The sequence below is a fragment of the Eulemur rufifrons genome, chromosome 9 (assembly GCF_041146395.1).
Source record: "Eulemur rufifrons isolate Redbay chromosome 9, OSU_ERuf_1, whole genome shotgun sequence".
NCBI lineage: Eukaryota > Metazoa > Chordata > Mammalia > Primates > Lemuridae > Eulemur > Eulemur rufifrons.
In genome coordinates this window covers 24,203,884-24,228,376 of record NC_090991.1, presented here as the reverse complement: position 1 = coordinate 24,228,376, position 24,493 = coordinate 24,203,884, and the positions used below count along the sequence as shown (strand labels likewise).

The 24,493-nt window shown below is 36.2% G+C and overlaps 1 protein-coding gene across 2 annotated transcripts in view; it reads left to right on the top strand.

The window, feature by feature from the left end:
* The window catches only part of USP32 (ubiquitin specific peptidase 32), a 207,539-nt gene that overhangs the window by 168,376 nt on the left and 14,670 nt on the right, over positions 1–24,493 (top strand). The window contains exons 16-27 of one of the 2 annotated variants that reach the window (XM_069482324.1): positions 730–847; positions 4,278–4,432; positions 5,710–5,791; positions 6,927–7,001; positions 7,605–7,743; positions 8,006–8,111; positions 9,634–9,807; positions 10,467–10,641; positions 11,108–11,259; positions 12,243–12,354; positions 13,429–13,640; positions 18,792–18,976. In XM_069482324.1, coding sequence (XP_069338425.1) covers positions 730–847; positions 4,278–4,432; positions 5,710–5,791; positions 6,927–7,001; positions 7,605–7,743; positions 8,006–8,111; positions 9,634–9,807; positions 10,467–10,641; positions 11,108–11,259; positions 12,243–12,354; positions 13,429–13,640; positions 18,792–18,976 — 1,685 coding nt within the window. Of the gene's footprint in view, positions 1–729; positions 890–4,277; positions 4,433–5,709; positions 5,792–6,926; positions 7,002–7,604; positions 7,744–8,005; positions 8,112–9,633; positions 9,808–10,466; positions 10,642–11,107; positions 11,260–12,242; positions 12,355–13,428; positions 13,641–18,791; positions 18,977–24,493 lie in introns of both variants that reach the window. The other variant, XM_069482323.1, reaches the window with a different exon arrangement.

Sequence of the window (24,493 nt, the reverse complement as noted above, 5' to 3'; positions counted from 1 at the left end):
TCCAACAATGTGAAACCTCAGTTTTGTACATCCAATTTTTTTGTTTAAATCATAGACAAAAAATATATGAATAAACTGATTACTCAGGTAGAACATAGAAAATTTGTATATGGAAACAGTTTTATTCTTACTAGTAATACAATAAATAAAATTTTAAATAATTTATAATATTCTTTACATATATTAAAGAAATGGAGGTATTTTTTAATGATGTCCAATGATAAGGTTTTGTGAGAGTGGTACATTCATACATTACTGGGAATAGTGTAAATTGCTAAACTTTAGGTGGCAACATGACTATATAGTTAATGACTTCAGTACTTCCATAGTTTTTTTACTTTTAACTCCAGTTTTATGAATTTGTCCTTAAAACATCAGTCATTTATATATGTGAAATATGTAAAAGTGAAAAGGAAAGAGTTATGGTGTGAGGATAGCAGAATTATAGATACTATTTAAGGTTTTCTTCCCTTAATTTTGTTACTACCTTTTAAATGAAAGGGGAGAAAACACCCACAGGAGTTCTAATCTTAAAAGATGGGTGTAGAAGCAGGAGCTTGAGTATTCAAACCCATATAACTAAAATATATGAGTTTCAGTAATCTACTAAAATATAAGTAGTGAACTTGTCAAACATTTAGTTTAAAGATAAATCTAAGAAGTTAGATTAAAATGGCAAGTTTTGTTTCTTCTTTTAGAGTGATCACTTTTTATCTTTTAAAACAACAGGTGATCAAGAATAGCAAGACAGACATTCCAGAACTGGAATTATTTCCTCGCTATCTTCTCTTCCTGAGACAGCAGCCTGCTACTCGGACACAGCAGTCTAACATCTGGGTGAATATGGGTATGATGAGCCTGAGAATGTTTCCTCAGCATTTACCGAGAGGTAACTTAAGAATGCAGCAAGAATACTATGCATTTCCTTTAAAAAAAAAAAAAAAGAAAGAAAGAAAGAAAACCAATTTGCTCAGAGTCTGGTGCCACTGTGTTAATACACATTCCCATCTGCTTTGATGCAGAATCAGTAAATCATTTGTGGGGCTTAGATCTATGGTCATGCGCAAGACTGGATGGAGAATAGAGGCAAAATCCCAGCAGTAAACTGAGAAGGGATATTTCCTTTTCTAGTTTGTAAACATGGAGATAATAAATTAGAAATAGATTTTATATACTTTATTTCTTTGAGATTAGCCATTGTAAATTATTACTAGACTTAATTTTAGTCTGCCAGTCATTTACTGGTCTTTTCAAATCCGCTCAGATTTATAAGAAGTAATTCCTTTTACACTGTCATCTTTTGTGTTTGCTTTTTAGGGGTTTTTTGTTTGTTTTATATGGCAAACGTGATACATTTCTTATGGTAGCTCTAAAGAGGCTTTATAAAAGACAGATAATACAGAGCAAAGGGGATATTTTTAAAAATGAAAGTGACATATGTGCTTTGAAAAACACCAAGCCTATCAAAATGACATATAAGTTCCTATTTTAATGTATAACATGCAAAAAGTTATCCTTTGATTTCTCTATAAGGTTAAATTTTATTGATAGACAAAACTTGCTCTTTGCTTTTGCCTTGCAAATATTTGAAATTGTTCTTCAGCAGTTAAGAAATAATAAGCATTCATTTACACAAAGTTTCAGACTTTATGTTAACAATATTGGAATGTTATTTAATTAATATAACTTAGAATGCCAGAACTACCTCTAAACCCAAACCAACCCTATATAAGTACTAGGTCTCCTTTGAAATTGAACAGGGTTAATTTTATGTCTTCATTAAAGGTTATATCCACATACTATATGAAGATTCTTTAAATATTATTTGGTAAGCATTATAGCAAAGCAGTGGCTTCTGCCGAACCAAACTTCATCTTTGGGGAAAACATCAAAATCAAGAAACAGTGAAATAGAATCTTTATGAAACATTCTTGGTTTAATTTTCCATTGAATAGAAGTATTAGCCTTGCTTTCATGGCACCCACAGGACGTGTGTTTTTCAATTCTCTTTGAAAGATAACATGAGAGGCAAGATGTGTTGTTGCGCTTTTAGTAAGTATTCTTTGTAACTCTTGTGCTGATCCTAGATTTTTTGCTGCTTCTGTAAATTCTATTAGATTTGTTGGTGCTATTCAAAAACACAAAATTATGTATAAGTGGCTGCCTGCTTAATGAGCTATGCTATAAAAACTTATAGAACTCAAATTTTTATATTGTGGCTAGGACAATAGAGATTGACTTGGACACTATACTTTTGCATATGCTTCTGAATCCTAGAACTGCGTAGTTCGGATGCTCCAAATTTGTTTTTAATTTGAAATTTTATTCTTTACTAATTAGTTGTGAAATCAATTATTAATCATTTTGAATTTTATAAAATATGCTTTCTTGCTGTAATCTTATGACTAATCCCCTGATGTATATTTGGAGAAATTTGCTCTTTTGTTTTTCTTTTAGGGATTATCCTTTGCTTGCTAATAGTAAAAGATTTGCTTTGCTATGTGTTTAAAAAAATTGATCACGGTTGGGTTTTTTTCTGCCATGATGGTCATCTTTCTCAAATACTCAACTTATTTCAGCTGTTTACTAGGCTTTTTTATTCCTTATGAAATGACAGGTATTCAGACCTTGCCACAGTTACAATAGCTTCAGTATAGCCTTTTCTACAGATATGGCTACAGAAGTCATTGTTTCGTAGATAGTTTTTTAGCCTATCTTAGGTGAGTGAATTCTTTTTGAGAATTCTAAAAAAGCAGATGATGCCAATATTTTTCTCAGCTTTGTTTAGTAGGTGATAACTCACTAAAAGCACATTTAATGGGAGAAAAAAAGCTAAGTCATAATTAAATGAGTAAAAAACTACCTGGAATGTATGCTTGTACTCTAGAGGGATTATACTGATATGTTAAGTTTGTATTTTTGTTTTGGGTTGCTCAATAAAATACAGCCTCCCATAGACAGAGCAGACCATTTTAAGCCACAGCTTTTATTTTATTTTTTATTTATTTATTAATTATTTAGACAGAGTCTCGCTCTGTTGCCCAGGCTGGAGTGCCATGGCATTAGCCTAGCTCACTGCAACCTCAAACTCCTGGGTTCAAGCAATCCTCTTGCCTCAGCCTCCTGAGTAGCTGGAACTACAGGCCCACACCACCACGCCCAGCTAAGTTTTTCTAGTTTTAGTTGCCTGGCTAATTTTTTTTCTACTTTTTAGTAGAGATGGGGTCTCGCTCTTGCTCAAGCTGGTCTTGAATGCCTGACCTCAAGCGATCCTCCCATCTTAGCCCCCCAAAATGCTAGGATTACAGGCTTGAGCCACCTCGCCCAGCTAAGCCACAGCTTTTGTCTGGATTTTGAGCTGATAGTTAACAAAGATTTAGCAAGTTTTTCTAGCAACCTATTTGATTTCCATAATCTCTTGTCATTTTATCCGCCTCCTCTTTTGAAGCATGTAGTTAGATTCAATATATTCTTCCTTCACTGTTAACTCTTTTCCTCTGTATTGCCACTCATTTTGTTTCTGCCTTGAGCCCTTCAGGAATTCAAAGTAATGTCTGCTGTATCTTATTAGGTGAGCAGACTGTGATTTTTTTTTCCTCTCCTACTTTTCAATAGGGTAATTATTTGTTTATTTATTTGGTCATGGGGATATTTCTTGGCTTCATTTTAAAACTGTGGCCATCTAGAATCTGTATCTGTTTAGGATTTTAAGTAAAATTTTCTTTTTTTTATTTATACATAACAGATGTACATAAATTTTCTTACATAATTGTACCAATGTGCCAGGTAATTGGGCTACTTAATGACTGAGAATGATGGGATTAGTAATTGGAAGAAAGTTTATTTTAAGAAAGTGGATTAGGTGAATCCAATTATCTATCTGTGGAATTCAAATCCAGTCCCATTTTATCCCCCCTACTCTTACACTGAGTTTTATTTCATTTTGCTATTGAGTGTGACCCAACTGAGGACAGCCTGATAACCACTGCCAGTTGTTGGCTAGCATTTCCCAGTCTCCTTGGAATCCAAATTTTGCCAGTTATTTGGGCCTCAGGGCTCTTGTTTTTTTCAAAGTTGAAACTTTGGATTCACTTCAAGACATTTGAATCGCCGGTCTTTATTTTAAAGCTTTATGGTATTTTTCATCTATAAAACTATTAGACCTATAATTCTAATTTCTTATCATTATTTCCTAAAATAGTATGGTCCCCATTGCTGCAAGGGGTACTTTTTTTTACATCTGCCTTTTTCTTTATTGTGATTACTTATAACCATAGGAAATGTACCTTCTCCGAATGCACCTTTAAAGCGGGTATTAGCCTATACAGGCTGTTTTAGTCGAATGCAAACCATCAAGGAAATTCACGAATATCTATCTCAAAGGCTGCGCATTAAAGAGGAAGATATGCGCCTGTGGCTATATAACAGTGAGGTAAGAGGCATCTCAGACTCAAGAAGAGTCTGATTAAGTGTTAAATCACATTTCATGAGTATGGAGTTTTTGTCTATAGTAATGATGCTAAAAGCCATGTGTGGGATCTCAATGAAAACTTCATCCTTTAAATTATTATGCATACATGTAGATATTTCTCAGTAGAGATCCATTTGGTCACCATGGACAGTACCATCTTGGAAAGAATATTGTTATAAAGTTAATGAAAAATATCTTTTTTCTTTTCTTTTACTAAATAGACTATTTTAGATTTATTTTAAGGTAACTTATATATATGTTTAAAAATTTAAACAATACAGAAGTATACACTGAAAATTCCTCCTTTGCATCCTCTGAGCCCTATTTTCTACACTCCTCAGAGCCTATGCTGTTAATTGCAATATATTCTTGATATATTCAATATAGAAGATACTCTGAAATTGGATCATAAGTGTGTTCTGCTGGGGGGGGAGGGCAATGTACATAACCTAAACTTTTGTACCCCCATAATATGCTGAAATTAAAAAAAAAAAATTAAAAATAAAAGGTAAGTGTGCTCTAACCGGTTGTCTATTCCCTAGTGTGTTGTTTCTTAAGTCCTTCCCTGGTCACCATTGAGAGGCGGTATCATATAGTAGTTAAGAGCACAGCTCCGAGAGGCACATTGTCAGGAATTAAATTCTGGCTTTGCCACTTTTTATTTGTGTAACAACTAAGAGCAAGTCACTTAACTCTGTCAGTTTTCTCGTAAGTGAAATGGGAAAATAATAGTGTCTCCCTCAGGGTTGTTGCGAGAATTAAAGGAATTCATTCCGTAAGCACTTTAGACAGGGTGAACATGAACAAAAATACACAATTCTGCTGTATGACTTTTGGTTTTACATTCTCAGTTCCTAGTAAGTAATCAAGTTCCATTCAGCACACTTATTGAATTTCATAACTAGGTACTAAAGAAAATTTCTTTTCTGCAAGCTTTTCAGAAAATTTAAGTCTCAGTCAACTTTGGTATCATGTATGACAGATCTTCTCCGGTCCCCCCAAAATTGTATATAATTTTGTTTTAGGAAGTAGAGAATGTATATGAAGTTCACATTGTCTTTCCCTAATTTTGCCACTTAAGTTATAATAAATATTGTTAAACAACTATGATATGCTAAATATCTGTAGCATGAGTGTGTAACTGCAAGGAAGTTTTTAATTGTTGTTCATTTTTATTTCCGTATTTGTTTCAAGTTTACTAACCAAATTAACAAAAACATTTCTTCCTCCTTACGTAGAATTACCTTACTCTGCTGGATGATGAGGATCATAGATTGGAATATTTGAAAATCCAGGATGAACAGCACCTGGTAATTGAAGGTACAAGATGGAAGCATGTATCTATATTAGATTTTAGGAGAAGAATTTGAAGAATTACTCACTGATAATCCATTATATAATTTTTCCCATGGCAACTATTATTTGATCATTATGTTTTTATGGTAAAGAAAACCCATTGAACTCATCTAATCCTACCTTAATATTTAGATTGTTTTAAAAGAAAAATTTTGTTTAGAGTCATTGGCTGAAAAGGGGTGGGAATGGTGGATAAAAACAAGTGAATTGACTTACAAGTTTACAAAATTTCTCAAAATTTTCAAACTACCTCTTTGAGTTTGAGTGAGAAGCACAGGCTTTCGTTAGTCATCAAAACTGACTACTTACTGGCAGAGCTACTTTTATATTCACACATGGATTTATACACTGACACACATCATTGAAAACTTAATGTGTTTTTTCCCATTAAGATTCATGGAAAGATTGCTAGCTGCCTTTGTATTAAAATGCATAGATTACTCTGACAGTTGTTGCAATTTAAGAAAGAATTACATTTCTAATGTTTGACATTTAAGAAATTCCATTATTTTTGAGCTTTAATTACTTCTGTAGATAGTTGAGTATAATTCTATTTCAAGTAGGTAATTGAAGGAATAGCTCATTAATTCTAACCAAGTGACTTTAAAGACCCCAATATAAAGCACAGGAATGGTTTCAGAGCTAGTTACAATCAAGAACCACATAAAGATGTTTTGGTCAACAACGGACCGCTTATATGGCAGTGGTCCCATAAGATTATACTGTATTTTTACTGTACCTTTGCTATGTTTAGATATGTTTAGATACACAAAGACTTTTACCATTGTGTTACAGTTGCCTATGGTGTTCAGTACAGTAACATACTGTACAGGGTTGTAGCCTAGGAGCAATAGGCTATACCATATAGCCTGGGTTTCTGTAAGGATACCCCGTGATGTTTGTGCAGTAACGAAATCACCTAATGATGAATCTCTCAGAACGTGTCCTTGTCATTAAACAACATGTATAGTAAAATTAACTTGATTTTTTTGATGTTCTGATTTAGAAATAAGAACTCTTTTTTTAAAAAAATGGAAGCAATTGAGTGGGCATGAATTGGTTGGATGAGAAATTAACATATTCCTGTCTGTCTTTCCAGTTCGCAACAAAGATATGAGTTGGCCTGAGGAGATGTCTTTTATAGCAAATAGTAGTAAAATAGATAGACACAAGGGTAAGTCTCCAGTGTATTGCTTTAAATGTATGAGGTGATTAAATCATTTAATCAGATTAAATGGTTTGATGATTATATCCCTTGATCATTAGATGAAATCATTTAATCATTAAATCACTTAATTATCAGAGATAATTTTAAATATATTCTTTTTTTTTCTTCTCTCAACTATTAAAGTGCTAACAACTTTTAGTCTTCTAGTTCAAAGTGAATTAGGCTCCCTCTTCTTTCTTCCTGAAGCAGCATTTGATGTTGGTAAATGTGCCAAATTATTTTCTAAATTTCTTTCTAAACCTGCAATTAAATAATTTATCTATTTTAAAGACTTACTGGAAAAGAAGAATTGTTTGAATTCTTTAAAAAATATCATGGCAATTAAAGAGAATAATTAGTACTTCTGGTTACAAATGAGCATGGATCATCATGACTGCCAGACCCTCCATGAAAAACCTTCTTGACTTTAGCATTTGAAAGACCTACTAGAGAAAAATTAGCACCTTTAGCTGATAAAAAGAGTTATAAAAATCATTGCATTGAATAAAAGTAACTGTCCTATGACATATGACTGCAGCTAGGCTTTCGTTCTCATTTTATTTATTCCAGTTCCCACAGAAAAGGGAGCCACAGGTCTGAGCAACCTGGGAAATACATGCTTCATGAACTCAAGCATCCAATGTGTTAGTAACACACAACCACTGACACAGTATTTTATCTCAGGGAGACATCTTTATGAACTCAACAGGTAATCTTTCTTGAGCCATTGGCCTCTAAACCTTCTATGACTTTGATACAAACTCAGTATCACCTAAATCTCCTCTTTCTTCACCCTGGTTGAGAAAGATCATATCTTACTTGCCCTGTTTAGTATGAAATAAGGACTAAGGGCTACTTCTCTTGTTTCAAAAAGAAAAGATATTTTGATGTAAGATGCTAGGCATTTCTATGGCCACATGATTGTGATGTATGAGAATCTTTGGCAACGAATTTTCCTCTCAAACTTCTAGGACAAATCCCATTGGTATGAAGGGACATATGGCTAAATGCTATGGTGATTTAGTACAGGAACTTTGGAGTGGAACTCAGAAGAATGTTGCCCCATTAAAGCTTCGGGTAAGCAGGTTAAAATGATATGAAAGTATTTTATTCCTAAATAGTTGTAATTCTTTTTCTCTACTTGTTTTGTATGTTTAGCTTTTTAGTTTAGTCAATATTTTTGGATCCTTCACTAGGCATAAACCAGATGTTAAATACTTGTTTAAATATATGCAAAATACTACTATACATGTAGTGAGAAGGAAAAGATTGAAGGCACAGTCTAAATTTGGGATCTCATTCATTTTACTAATTTATCAAATATCTTGTATGATGAATAAACCTTTTTTGGTAATGCTTTACTATTAGCAGGATTCTAACTCAGAATCTGATTAATTATAACCAATACATTTTCAGTATTACTAATTAGTTCTATCTGTAGAATATAAAAAAGTAGCAGAATGAAAGAATATAACTAATGGATACAAGTTTTATATTAATATGTAGTAGGTTTTAATGAATTTGGATTATCTTTATTTAAAAACAAGGCACAATCCTTCTAAGTTAAAAAATAATAAGCATACTATCTAAAAATTTGACTACTTGCCACTTGCCAGGCAAATCTATTTACTTTTATGTGTATTAACTCATTCATCATCTAAATAATCGTAGGCCGGGCGCGGTGGCTCACGCCTGTAATCCTAGCACTCTGGGAGGCCGAGGTGGGTGGATCGCTCGAGGTCAGGAGTTCGAGACCAGCCTGAGCAACAGCGAGACCCCGTCTCTACTAAAAATAGAAAGAAATTATCTGGCCAACTAAAATATATATATGGAAAAAATTAGCCGGGCATGGTGGCACATGCCTGTAGTCCCAGCTACCCGGGAGGCTGAGGCAGTAGCATCGCTTGAGCCCAGGAGTTTGAGGTTGCTGTGAGCTAGGCTGACGCCACGGCACTCACTCTAGCCCGGGCAACAGAGTGAGACTCTGTCTCAAAAAATAAATAAATAAATAAATAATCCTATAATGTAATCCCCATTTTATAGCTCAGGAAACTAAGACTCAGAGTGATGAAATAGCCCAAGATTATAAACTAGTAAGTCCTCATAGTTAAACTCTATGCTATTCTGCCTCTAATAATAAAAGTTAGGGTACAAAAAGACCAGAAAATGTAACTGTAGAAGAAAACATTACATTATAAAAAATAATGTATGTATATTATTTTATATACCTATAAAATATATATATTTTATAGGCATATAAAATGTATAAGACATTATAGAACAGGAAGTCTTTCAGTGTGAGCAAATGCTCTTTTAATATTTCTGTCTTAAGTAACATCTATGTGCTTAAAGAACTCAGTTTGCTTATGTGATACTGAACTGGGACACAGTACTGGCCAAAGTGCTTCTCTTTTTTTGTTCATTTGAGACCGAGATTAGAAAGATTTCATGATTATCCAAATATATTTGCAGAAATAGAAGCAGGCTAAATACTGCACTGTTTACTTTTTTATAATACCTCTGATTGAATTGTGGGACATGTTCATTCCAAATTTTATGGGGTAGGAAATAATGACTCTGACTCTTCTCATATTTATAGTGGACCATAGCAAAATATGCTCCCAGGTTTAATGGGTTCCAGCAGCAAGACTCCCAAGAACTCCTGGCATTTCTCTTGGATGGTCTTCATGAAGATCTCAACCGAGTCCATGAGAAACCATATGTGGAACTGAAAGACAGTGATGGCCGACCAGACTGGGAAGTAGCTGCAGAGGTTTGTCAGTTTTGAGTTTCTAATGTAAGCAATAGATAAAATGTTCTGGCCACAAGTATACATAGCACAACTTAAATGTAAACTAAACTATTCTGTGATCAGAATTTCGCTGTGAAAACAAAGGAGCTTCTATTTCTATGCTTAATTCTTATGCAGTAATACCAAAACAAAAGCACCTTTAATGAAAATATAAAAAGTGTTGCCATTTCACATTATAAACTTTATGGGATTGGGTATAGGAATAATTATCTAGTGGAATTTAAAGAATCCCCGTAGTTGTTAAAGTAGTGTGTACAGTGACCTATAGGCATGTTTTATCTGCTTTTTAATGGACAAAGAAGTTTAATATTCACTATTGTATATGGTAAGAACAAATGAAAAATAGGATTTTCCATCTGAATTTAATATTTTATAGGTTATGCAGAAAGGACCAATTCTATTCAATGGCTAGTTTTCTGTACTCAGTTGGCAGTACATTTTAAATTACATATCTGAATTATAAATTTATAGGCAGAAAGCTTTTATATTTTAAGCAAAGATTAAGGATTATATTTTTTACATTTAAATACAATATATTTAACCTGTTTTATTGAATTTGTGTAGAAATGCTGATCTTTTGAATTTTGAGAAGAAAGTTCTATAATCTTTTTCATCACTAGGCCTGGGACAACCATCTGAGAAGAAATAGATCAATTGTTGTGGATTTGTTCCATGGGCAGCTTAGATCTCAAGTCAAATGCAAGACATGTGGGCATATAAGTGTCCGATTTGACCCTTTTAATTTTTTGTCTTTGCCACTACCAATGGACAGTTATATGCACTTAGAAATAACAGGTGGGTCACAAAGTTCTGGAAAACTGTTTGACTCTATTTTCTTTACCTTATGTAAACAGCCTAAATTTGTAAGTGTAGTTATTTGTTCACAATGTAGTCTAATAAAGATTGGTAATCAGCATATTGTAATCTAGCAATCTAGTTAAAGACATGATTTGAGGTTTGAAAGATTTGGACCATGGACCCAGTTTTGTGGCCATTGGTTGTTTTTTTAGTTTCAGACGTGCCAGAAACTCTCTTTAAAACCTTGCAAAGCCACTCACACTTCTATATGAGAGGAACATAAAAATATCTTGATTTCACTCAGTATTATCCCTAAGTACAGTCTATTTTAATGTTTACTTATAAAATAAAAATTATAGGCTGAAATGCTTGCCATTTGCAAGTCTGATGTATCTCTATACAGAGTGTAAGACTTTCAATAAAACCTGCATTTTACTGATGAAAGATCTTTTCTCTTTACTAGTAATTAAATTAGATGGTACTACCCCTGTACGATATGGATTGAGACTGAATATGGATGAAAAGTACACAGGTTTAAAAAAACAGCTGAGTGATCTCTGTGGACTTAATTCAGAACAAATCCTTCTTGCAGAAGTGCATGGTTCCAACATAAAGGTAATATTAATTACTCTTTCTAGGAAACCTTTGATTCTATCCTTCAAAGATCACAGCTTTCTCAATTATTATCAATTAATTGTTATGTTAAATGACTGAGGGAGATATTAAAACATAATAAAAACTGAACAAAAAAACTTAGCAAGTTTTCCAACCCAGAAACTTAGTAAAAGGATAAAGGACTGTATGATAGCCTGGATGACAGAGCAAGACCCTGTCTCCAAAAAAAAAAAAAAAAAGATAAAGGAATAATAATTATGGTACTATTTTTAAAGAGAAATATGTAAGGCTACCTATATGGAGTGATCTAGCTGTGTCACTATAGTATAGGTTTCCTCCAGAAACTGCTGCTGATTCACTTGACATCTCTTCGATATTATCACTGTCATTAGAATTCTTCCTGGGTTAAAGTGTTTTGTGTATTTATGAGCATATGTTTTTAATATTTATTTATGAATGTATGTATTTGCCCTTTCAATACCCTAAGAAAATAGAGAGTAAAGACAAATTAACACTCATCATGTCTTCCTGCATACATCATGTCTTCCTGCATACCAGTTGGGGAAACAAATAATCTAATAAATATGTGGCCTACTCTAAATTAAGCTACCTATCGTTCGTATTATTTACACTCATCTTTGGGGTTTCTGGACACATTCCCACGTCATTGACATTTTCTTAATATGACATGCAAAAGTGCGAGTTTGGGGCTTGGATGCTTAAATGAAGAATGAAACTTAAGAAATTAGTCTTAAACAACATACTTCTGTGGAAAGCGATAACAGTTTTCTCTGCACTGAGGTTAGTTTTCAGTTATTTTATCAAGCATTAGTTCTTTACTAAGTTGAGAAAAATTATTGTCATCTTGTTTGTTTTACTGATGAAAACATGTAAGACATATTCTCTTCAAGTACATTAGACAGATAATTTTTCCATTTTACCTGAAACATCACCGCCTTCTCATCTTACTGGTTTTTCTGTAGAACTTCCCTCAGGACAACCAAAAAGTGCGACTTTCAGTGAGTGGATTTTTGTGTGCATTTGAAATTCCTGTTCCTGCATCTCCAATTTCAGCTTCTAGTCCAACACAGACAGGTAAGATAGAACCAGAGCTCATTTCATAATCTGAAGCTTTAATTATTGGCCTAGGAGTTGTCATCTTTTTTATATTAGTTGCGCTGAGGATATTAGAGCAAAGGAATTTTGGAACCCGAGGAAAACCTTACTGATCATTCCTCGTTTTGTAGATGAGGACCCTAAAATTTAGAGAACCTACGTGAGTTAAGTTAGGTAGTTATTAGCTAATACACCACTGGAATTCAGATCTATTTTAACTTTTATCTGATACTAATACGGCAATGGATAGAGTGAGAGAAACATACTATCAGAAAATATAAACAATAAATATAGGTGGAAAGGAATCTGTTTATCAAAGTTTGTGTGTGATTTAACATGATCACTCAATGAGCCCTTTTGATCATTAGTATGCTTTGTCTATTCTTCTTTATCCTGTGTATACTTAGGTTAATTCCCCTACTATAACGGGCTTCATAAAGAATGAGGCTCCTCTCATTGGCACATGGTAGATAGTCCTCACGGTGAACTGGTGGATGATATAATGTTGCTTTTTGTTTATAGCATCACTGTCCAATAGAATTCTGCAATGATGGAAACTTTTTATAATCTTTGCCATCCAGTATGTTATCCACTAGTCACATGAGCTGTTGAGCACTTGAAATGTGGCTAATAAGCCTAAGGGAATGCATTTTTAATTTAATTTGAATTTAAAAAGCAATATCTGACTAGAGGCTAGTGTATTGGACAGAATATTTTTAGAGAAATGGAGAAATGCATTTTAGAGAAGAGGAAAAAGAAAACAAGTGATAGAACTGTGGTATGCCACAACATGGTGCTGATAAAGGTTTAATTTTTAGACATAGTAGTTACTCTTGCTTTGCCATTTAGTCATAATTGTGAGTTATGAAAATAAAATCTGAAATTAAAATATTCCAATAAATCTAGAATTGTTATTTGAATTATGATTTTTCCCTGTCCTGTGTTAAAAAAGACTGCACTGTCAATGGTCCAGGTCCTCAGGATACATAAGAAAAAAAGTGAAGTTGAAGGTACTACAAGCTTATGATGCTGTATTTATCTTTGAATTTGTAGATTTCTCCTCTTCCCCATCTACAAATGGAGTATTCACCCTAACTACCAATGGGGACCTGCCCCGACCAATATTCATCCCCAATGGAATGCCAAACACTGTTGTGCCATGTGGAACTGAGAAGAACTTCACAAATGGAATGGTGAATGGTCATATGCCATCTCTTCCTGACAACCCCTTTACAGGCTACATCATTGCAATCCACCGAAAAATGGTTAGTTAAATGTTAGGCAACTCACTGCTGGTCTTGCCAGTGTCATTTGTGAAACATAGCCATTTTCTGTCTTTGCAACATCTTCATTGAACATTCCTTTTGTTTCTTTTTAAAGAGACAGGTTTTACTCACCATGTCACCCAGGCAGGAATGCAGTGGCCCAATCATAGCACACTGTACTCTCAAATTCCTGGGCCCAAGCAATCCTGCCTCAGCCTCTCAAGTAGCTGGGACTATAGGCACGTACCACGACACCCGGCTGGTTTAATTTATTTGTACCAGAGTTTCACTGTGTTGCCCAGGGTGGTCTTCAACTCCTGACCTCAAGCAATCCTCCCACCTCAACCTCCCAAAGTACTAGAATTATAGACATGAACCACAGCATCCTACAACTTCAAGGTTGTAGTGGACCTTGATGATTGTACCTGTGAATAGCCACTACACCCCAGCAAATTTGCATAGTGTCTCCCTTAATAGACTAATATAAAACTATTGCATTATAATCTGACTCTTTGATAAAAAACAAAGGAAGATTTAAAAATTGTGATCAGTGGATAATTGTTAAAGAGGTATACATCAGGTACAATAGCAACTGGATAGAGTATAAAGGGCACTGAACTAGAGATTGAACAACCTACATTTTAATCTAATCCTGCCACTAGATAGCTGATTGAGCTTTTTGGACTTTTGTATCCTAATTTTATAAAATTAAAGGAGCAAGACTCCTAGATAATTTCTAAGATCCATTACTTACTCCTACTTCTGTTTAAAAATTCACTCTTATTTTTTTTTCCCATCTTATTTATTATATTTATTGGATAAAATGTACCATTCCCTACTTATATAAAGAACAGATGAACTAAGCTTTTTAAGGATGCAAAGTCAGTGTAAAAAAATCAAGTATATTAATTACATAACATCAACAAGAGATAATGAAATGGTAAAAAATGTACTGTATTTTTCCTAGGACTGCTGTAACAAATTACCAAAAAACTTGATGTGTTTGGACAACAGAAATTTATTCTTTCACAGTCTGGAGGCCAGAAGTCTGAAATCAAGGTTTCAGCGGGCTTTCAGCTCCCTCCAAAGGCTCTAGGGGAGAATGCCTCCTTACCTCTTCCAACTTCTATTGGCTCCAGGCATTCCTGGACTTGTGACTGCATAACTTCAATCTCTTCACATGGCCTTCTTCTTCTCCCTCTGCCTTTCTTTTATAGAACATTTGTCACTGAATTTAGGGCCCACCCGGATAATCCAGGAAGATCTCATCTTGACATCCTCAACTTAATTATATGCAAAAACCTTTTTGCCAAATAAGGTCACATTCACCGGTTCCAGGGGTTACAACATGGACATATTTAGGTGCCACCATTCAACCCACTACAGATATCATTTATCATAATATTAAAAAAAATTGAGTACCAAGAAAAAATTAAGTACCTAGGAATAAACTTTAAAAACGATATACAAGGCATCTATATAGAACACAAAATATTGATAGAATTAAAGGTGTCTTAAATATTGGAAGGAATAGACCAGTTTCATGGATTAGAACACTTAATATTTTAAAGATATCAGTTCTCCACAAACTTACCTACAGATTCAATGCACAATACCAATAAAAATGATGCTAATGGTGTGGGTGGGGGCGGTGTGTAACTTGATAAGCTGATTTTCACATGTGGATATACAATGAATAACCAAGACACACTTGAAGAAGAATAAGGCATGAGAAATTGAGCTATCAAATATCAAGATTTATTTATGAAGATATGATACTTATTTATTTTAAGAAGATATGATACAATAATGTGATGCTGGTATGAGAAAAGAAATATAGACCAAGAATAGAATAGAGGCCAGGCTCAGGGGCTAATGCCTATAATCCTAGCATTCTGAGAGGCCAAGGTGGGAGGATCCCTTGAAGTCAGGAGTTCAAGACCAGCCTGGGCAAGAATGAGACCCCATCTCTACCAAAAATAGACAAAATTAGCCAAGTGTGGTGATGCATGCCTTATAGTCCCAGCTACTCAGGAGGCTGAGGCAGGCGGATCACTTGAGCCCAGGAGTTTGAGGTTGCATTGAGCTATGATGACACCATTGCACTCTAGCCAGGATGACAGAGTGAGACTCTGTCTCCAAAAAAAAAAAAAAAAGAAAGAAAGAATAGAATAGAGAGCCCAGAAACAGTTTCACACTTGTATGAACACCTGATTTATACAAAGATGAGTAGTGTGAATGGACAGTCTAGAGAACTACAGCATATATTTGTGACTTGGAATTGTTGTTAAGCACAGCTCTAACTGGTGCCATAAGCTAAAATAATTGGATTATTCTACATTTCTCCATCCCTTTTTTCCAGACATTATCAGATAATATATTAAGCACTCTGATGTACTTTTTGTCTTTCTAAGAAAACCACTTTCTTCAATTATCCTGTATATATCCTGTAATGTTATATACAGTACTTAGCATATACTCAAGTATTATGTGCAGGATTTTATAACTACTGGACCATAAATATAGTTTGTCATCTCTAAATTTTTACTCTTTTTTTCTTTTTAGAGATAGAGTCTCTATTGCCTAAGCTGGTGTGCAGTGGTGTGATCATAGCTGACTGCAGCCTTGAACTCCTGGGCTCAAGTGATCCGCCCACCTCATTCAGCCTCCCAAATATTAATAGCTGGAATTACAGGCCTATAGGCGAGGGTGACCGCGATGAACTAATTTTTTTCTGTAGAGACGAAGTTTTGCTATGTTGCCCAGGCTGGTCTCAAACTCCTCGTGCCTCGGCCTCCCAAAGTGTTGGGATTACAGGTGTGAGCCATCACATCTGGCCTCTAAATTTTTACCGTATAGCCAGTTCCCTATTTCTGGTTTCCTTCATGACTTAGCCAGTTGCTTTTGGGAATGCCTAAAATTGATTTTATTGTCTGTTCCAAGTCAATTCTCTTATCCCATTATTTCTGTGAAAGGCAGCACTATTCATCCATGCTAAAGGCTACAACCTAAGAGCATTCTTAGATTTTTTTTCCTTCTTTTCTAAAACCTCATATTCAGTACATCATTATGCCCTTTTAAGTTCTTCTTTTAAATTACTACTTTTAGTCCTATTGTTGAGTTACTTTGAAAGTAATTTATTTTTCATCTACTCCCTTCTGCAGGGTAGAAAAAGAAGGGTAATAAGGCATAAGCAAAATAGGCAAGAATATTCAGAGAGGTAAAGGGAGAAATAGGAAAACAGTGTACTGGCACAACTAAATGATGAGTCAGTTTTTAAAAAGAAAAAAGTGGTCAGAGAAGTAAAAAAAAATAATGAAAACTGAAAAGAGTTTAGCAATGTCATCAAGTAAAGAAATGGGGTAAGAACTTGGCACAGTTAGAGCAAGTTGAGTTTTTTCAGATGAAAGAAAAAGTTGTTAAGAAAGGACAAAAAGAGAATTCCTGGTGCAACAGAACTGAGAATAGAATTTTTCCCTTGAGGAACTGAGCAGGTATGGGACTAAGGCACTGGGAAAAGTTACCTATGAGAGGATAAAATTTGTGTTGGTTTAGCTAAGTTTAAAATTTTATAAAATATTTGTACTAAAGTATGTCTGTGGGTCCTACCAACACATGACAGAGGGTCTTAAAATCACGTATTTAAGCTTAAATGAACAATGGCAAAATAAAATCCTTGAGAATCTGAAATAATAAAGAATGGTCTTTTTACTTAGAAACTAGTTAACCCCTGTTGAGTTTATAAATTATTGATTTAGTTTTTCTAACTACTCCATACCAACCAAACTTCTCAAAGAATTAAATGTCCAAGCTTTTTGAGTGATCTTGAATTCCTGTCAATCATTCTATTATACTAAATTTTTATTAAGCAGCCATTTCCAAGCTAATTCTGTGCAATATCTGTGTACTAAGGAATATCATAGAAATCTCTCTCACATACTCAAAGTGAAATTTTTAAAATTTTACCTTTTATTCTATCATGTATTTAAAAAATAAAAAGACTGAAGTTGCTTAGCTGCTTTTAGGAAGGTGAGTAAGTTGTGAAATTAAATAACTGAATTTCACAAATCTCCAAAAATTTGGGAATTGCTGCTCTAACAACCACTATCAACAGCTTATTCTTAGAAAATTGGGCCAGGTGGTGTGGCTCACATCTGTAATCTCAGCACTTCGGAAGGCCAAGGTGGGAGAATTGCTTAAGGCCAAGAGTTCCAGACCAGCCTAGGCAACATAGACCCCATCTGTACAAAAAAAAAATTTTTTTTAATTAGCTGGGTGTGATGGTGCATGCCTGTAGTCCAAGCTACTCAGGAGGGTGAGTGAGGTGGGAGCATTGCTTGAGTCTAGTAGTTCAGGGCTGCAGTGAGCTATGATCATGCCACCGTACACTCTAGCCTGGATGACTCTAGCCTCAAAAAAAGAAAAATTGCATTTTGAGAGGAGTTCTTTATTTAATGGCTTTTTTTGTTGTTGTCGTTTGTTTTGTTTGAGGCAGTGTCTTACTCTGTCACCCGTGCTGGAGTGCAGCAGTGCCATCACAGCTCACTGTAACCTCAAACTCCTGGGCTCAAACAGTCCTCCTGGCTCAGCCTCCCAAGTAGCTGGGACTATAAGCACATGCCACCACAGCTGGCTAATTTCTCTATTTTTTTTTTTTAGAGACAGAGTCTTGCTATGTTGCCCACGCTGGTTCGAACTCCTGGCCTCAAGCAATCCTTTTACCTTAGCCTCCCAAAGTGCTAGGATTATAGGTGCGAGCCACTGTGCCTGGCCTTTACTGGCACATTTTCTAGAGAAAGAAAGAATTTTAGTTGTTCAAAAGCCTTGAGCTATGAAACTATTCTAGTTTTTACATAGGATTCAGTATATGTGAGGAATGTTTATCAGAGGAAATATTTTAATTGCTGAAATTCAAATTTGATAGATAGGCAACAACTCTGAAATTGGTAATAGCTCAACTTTTCAATGATTTCATTGTAAATAACCATTCTCTTCATACTAATAATGTAGTTCTATAAATAAGGAGAACAATGTGATGATGACAAATTTGAAAATGGTGATAATGTCTGTTATTGGCAGTGTTAGAAGAACAAAAGGAAGGAATCAGAGGCTTATCTTCTCAGTTCTCTCTTCTCTTGTTTGTACACATAGATGAGGACAGAACTGTATTTCCTGTCATCTCAGAAGAATCGCCCCAGCCTCTTTGGAATGCCATTGATTGTTCCATGTACTGTGCATACCCGGAAGAAAGACCTATATGATGCAGTTTGGATTCAAGTATCTCGATTAGCCAGCCCGCTCCCACCTCAGGAAGCTAGTAATCATGCTCAAGATTGGTGAGTTTGGGGGATCAGCCTAGACTTGTGGCTTCCAAACTCCAGAAGAATAATTTATATGACTTCTGTGTGATTTATAGAACCCATTCCATGTCAAGTTAATCACTCTTTTTTTTTTTTTTTTTTTTTTGAGACAGAGTGTCGCTTTGTTGCCCTGGCTAGAATGAGTGCCGTGGCATCAGCCTAGCTCACAGCAACCTCAAACTCCTGGGCTTAAGCAATCCTGCTGCCTCAGCCTCCCGAGTAGCTGGGACTACAGGCATGCACCACCATGCCCGGCTAATTTTTTCTGTATAGATTTTTAGTTGGCCATATAATTTCTATTTTTAGTAGAGACGGGGTCTCGCTCTTGCTTAGGCTGGTCTTGAACTCCTGACCTAAAGCGATCCACCCACCTCGGCCTCCCAGAGTGCTAGGATTACAGGCGTGAGCCACCGCGCCCGGCCAAGTTAATCACTCTTGAAAGAACCATTCAGAGAGCTTATTAATCATTTGGTTTGGTATTTAGAGTAGAAGAGACTATACAGCTTCCTTTTGTCTCCTAAACATTCTTGTGTCTAATAATCCTTCCATTCTCTAATCTCTTACCTAAATCTGTCCTGCTAATGCTTCAGGTAATATCCTTGTCTTCTGTTGTTGCAAAAGTAGAGAGTATGAATTCACCAGGAAATTTGTATAATCTCAGTCCTTTGAAATACAGAATGAGAGTGTCAGTGCAAATGTCTATATGTGAATTTTGAAAAAGTCTCATGCTGTAACAAATGATTCACTTGGGTTGTTTCCATATTTTGTTAATCTGTTTTGCATTGCAAAAAGGAATACCTGAGACTGGGTAATTTATAAAGAAAAGAGGCTTATTTGGCTCACGGTTCTGCAGACTGTACAGGGAGTGTGGTGCCAGCATCTGGTTCTGGTGAGGGCTTCAGGGAGTTTCCAGTCAAGGCAGGAGATGAAGAGGGAGCAGGCATGTCGCATGGCAAGAGAAAGGAGCAAGAGAGGGAGGAGGTAGAACCAGACTCTTTTAAACAACCAGCTCTTGTGTGAACTAATAAAGTAAAAACTCACTCATTGTCATGGGGAGGGCACAAGCCATTCATGAGGGATCTGTCCCCATGACCCAAACACCTACCACCAGGCCCCACCCCCAACACTGGGGATCAAATTTCAACATGAAATTTGGAGGGGCCAAACATCCAAGCCATATATATCATTCTGCCCCTGACCCCTCCAAGTCTCATGTCCTTCTCAAATTGCAAAATATAATCATCCTTTCCCAGTAGTCCCCAAAAGTCTTAACTCTTCCAGCATCAACTAAAAAGTTCAAAGTCTCAGGCCGGGCGTGGTGGCTCACGCCTGTAATCCTAGCACTCTGGGAGGCCGAGGTGGGCGGATCGTTTGAGCTCAGGAGTTCGAGACCAGCCTGAGCAAGAGCGAGACCCCACCTCTACTAAAAATAGAAAGAAATTATATGGACAGCTAAAAATATATATAGAAAAAATTAGCCGGGCATAGTGGCGCATGCCTGTAGTCCCAGCTACTCGGGAGGCTGAGACAGGAGGATCGCTTGAGCTCAGGAGTTTGAGGTTGCTGTGAGCTAGGCAGACGCCACGGCACTCACTCTAGCCTGGGCAACAGAGTGAGACTCTGTCTCAAAAAAAAAAAAAAAAGTTCAAAGTCTCATTTGAGACTCGTGCCAAGTTCCTTTTTTTTTTCTTTTTTCTTTTCTTTGTTTGTTGTTATTTTTGCTGGAAAGATAATAGACAGAGCCAAGTTCCTTCTAGCTATGAGCCTGTGAGATCAAAAACAAGTTATTTACTTCCAGGATCCCATGGTGGTACAGGCATTGGGTAAACATTCACATTCTAAAAGGGAGAAATTGGCTAACAGAAAAGGGCAACAGGCCCGATATGATCCCGAAACCTAGCAGGACAGATCATTAATCCAGAATGATCTCCCTTGACTCCATGTTCCGCATCCTGGACATGCTGGTGCAAGCAGTGGGCTCCCAAGGCCTTGGGCAGCCCCAGCCCCATGACTTTGCTAGGCACACCTCATGTGACTACTCTCACAGGTTGGAATCTGGTGCCTGCGGCTTGTCCAGACTGAGGGTGCTTGCTGTTGGTGGCTCCACCATTCTGGGGTCTGGAGAGCAGTGGCCCTTGTCCAACAGCTCCACCAGGCAGTGCCCCTGTGCGGGCTCCAACCTCACATTTTGCCTCAGCACTGCCCTGGTATAGTCTCTCTGTGGCAGCTCTGCCCCTGTGGCAGGCTTCTGCCTAGGCACCCAACCTTTTCCATATATCCTCTGAAATCTAAGCGGAAGCTGCCAACCTTCCATCACTCTTGGATTCTGCATGCCTGCAGACTTAACAGCACGTGGAAGCTGCCAAGGCTTAAGGATCATGCCTTCTGGAGTGGTGACCCAGATACCACCAGTCCCCACCTCCAACACTAGGGATTAGATTTCAACATGAGATTTGGAGGGATTAAACATCCAAACCATATCACATACCATGTCATTTTAACATGGAATAATTTTATAAATCTAGGTAAAGATAATAAACATTTTCTGTTTTCTTTCCCTTCCTCCTACCGCTGTTATGTTGGATTAGTAAATGTATTGACTTTTAATAATTGTAGGGATTATGATGCCTGATTTGTATCTCAGTTAAATTGCAGATCATTTTTTGCTATCATGGTGCAAATGAAAGTTCTGCTTCTGTAATAACTGAGTGAAAAAGTTCTTTTTGCTTATTTGTTATGATGTGAAGTCTTTTGATGATTAGCATTAGTGCTTAAGGTAAACAAATCTTAAAGAAAAACTGCAGATAATAGATATGCAATTTAGTTCATGAATGTTGTGTTTAGTAAAAATGACAGTTGAGCAAGAGTAAATTTGAAGTGAAAGTTTGATCTAATTAAATGGCTCCTTCTAAATGAGGACTTTTCCTAGGACTTGGAAATGAATTAGATGTGGAGTATAAGGGAAAGAGGAGTCAAGGCTGGGTTTTCAGCCTGAACAATTGTCAGTGAATGGTGGTACCATTTAATGAAAAGAGGAAAAGTAGATGGAGAAGGAGCAAGTTTTGGCAAAAGGTGACAGGAATCAAGTTAAATTCAAGATGTCTGTTATATATTCAAGTGGGAAATTCACTTGAGTGTTTTTTGCTGGAGATATAAATATAGATGTCCTCAATAAATAGTTGATATTTAAAACCCTGGCCGGGCGCGGTGGCTCACGCCTGTAATCCTAGCACTCTGGGAGGCCGAGGCGGGTGGATCGCTGGAGGTCAGGAGTTCGAGACCAGCCTGAGCAACAGTGAGACCCCGTCTCTACTAAAAATAGAAAGAAATTATATGGACAACTAAAATATATATATACAAAAAATTAGCCGGGCATGGTGGTACATGCCTGTAGTCCCAGTTACTCGGGAGGCTGAGGCAGGAGGATCGCTTGAGCCCAGGAGTTTGAGGTTGCTGTGAGCTAGGCTGAAGCCACGGCACTCACTCTAGCCCGGGCAACAGAGTGAGACTCTGTCTCAAAAAAAATAAAAAATAAAAAAAAATAAAACCCTATGGCCTGATGATATAATTTAGAGAGTTAAAGTACAATCATCATTAACTCTTGACCACTCTTATTTCATCCATACCCTTACCAACCCCCACCAGAATCTATATTTCTCTCATTTTAAAACCTTGTGGTAAGATACAAATAACATGAAATTTACAATTTAAATCATTTTTAAGTGTAAAATTCAGTACACCATTCACAATAGTGTACAACCGTCACAGCCATCCATCTCCAAAACTTTCTAACCTTCCCAAAGAGAAACGCAAACCCACTAAGCAATCCCCCTGCATTTCCCTTCCAGACACTGATTCTCTAATCTATTTTCTGTCTCTGTGAACTTTCTTATTCTAGGTACCTCATAAAAGTGAAATCATGTAACACCTGTCTTTTTGTGTCTGGCTTATTTCACTTAGCATAATGTTTTCAAGGTGCATCCATGTTGTAGTAGGTACCAGGACTCCATTCCTTTTTATGGCTGAATAATATTCCATTGTATATATGTGCCACATTTTGTTTATCCATTCATCTGTTGATGGACACTTGGGTTGTTTCCACATTTTGGCTATCGTGACCCACTGGATTCTTTTGATGGAAATCAGAGGCATTTTTTCATTTCATTCATGAATATTTCAGCATATATTTCCAAAAGACAAGCTTTTATTATCTTTTTAATGTCTGAAGGACCATTCTATCTTTAACCCACTCCAGCCTCCATGCCTTTATCTATACTGCTCCACTAAAAGCTTTCCCAAAGGTCACTGAAGACTGCTATTTTGTCAAATCCAGTGGGCAATTCCCAGTCCTTTTCTTACTCAAGCTCTCTGTAGCATTAGAAACCACTGCTCTTGCTTTACTTAACTTCTGTTTAATTGCTCACCCCTGGTTTTCTTCTTATATTACTGGCTGCTCCTGAGAAGCCTCCTTTGTTGCTGCTGCTTTTCCCTTTTCAACATCTAAATGTTGGAATACATCAGGAATTAGATCTTGGGCATCTTTTCTACCTAATTCTCACTCTCTGAATTATATCATCTGGTCTCGGGGTTTTAAATACCAACTATTTGTTGAGGACATCTATATTTATATCTCCAGCAAAAAACAGTCAAGTGAATTCCCACTTGAATATATAACAGACATCTTGAATTTAACTTGGTTGCTGTCATTTCTTGCCAAAATTTGCTCCTCCAGTTTTCCTCTTTTCATTAAATGGTACCACCATTCACAGACAATTGTTCAGGCTGAAAACCCAGCCTTGACTCCTCTTTCCCTTATACTCCACATCTAATTCATTTGCAAGTCCTAGGAAAGTCCTTGTCTAGATGAATCTAGTGAATACATTGGGGTTCATTGTACAGTTCTCTATTTCTGTGAGTGTTTATGTCAATAACTTTGAAAATGAGATTAAATGAACAAATTCCTGGAATTAAGGGTCTATACAGAAGAGTGATTATTTTGAAGTACAGTGGGTAGGGAGGAAAGGGAGGATTGGAGGTTTCTGTTGGCTCAAAGAATTGTTGGGATTGTAGAGTAGGGATATTTGAGTAAGTGACCCAAAAACATAAGAGATGATGGTTGCAACATAGGATACTTGGAATTGAGATTTTGGAGGTAGTAAAGTTTGTATTGACAAAGTTTAGAATATGACAGTTGGAGAGACTGGATCATAATGATATGGAGGAAGTTATTGTTGGAAGACAGAAGGCCAAGGTATTGTTGAGTTAATTACATTGATGTTGATGTCACCAAGAATATTGACAGGAGAAATGGTGGAAGAAAAACAGTGAACCAGGTGCTAAAATCTTTAGTGAATAAAGAAGAGATGCACCTTCCAGAGAGGAATAGTAGATGGCATAATTCAATAGCACATGCTTCTCTGTAGAGAAGCTGGACTTTGTTCAAGAAAAGGAAGGAAGGAGAAATCATCTAGAAGTGGCAAAGAGGACTAAGGG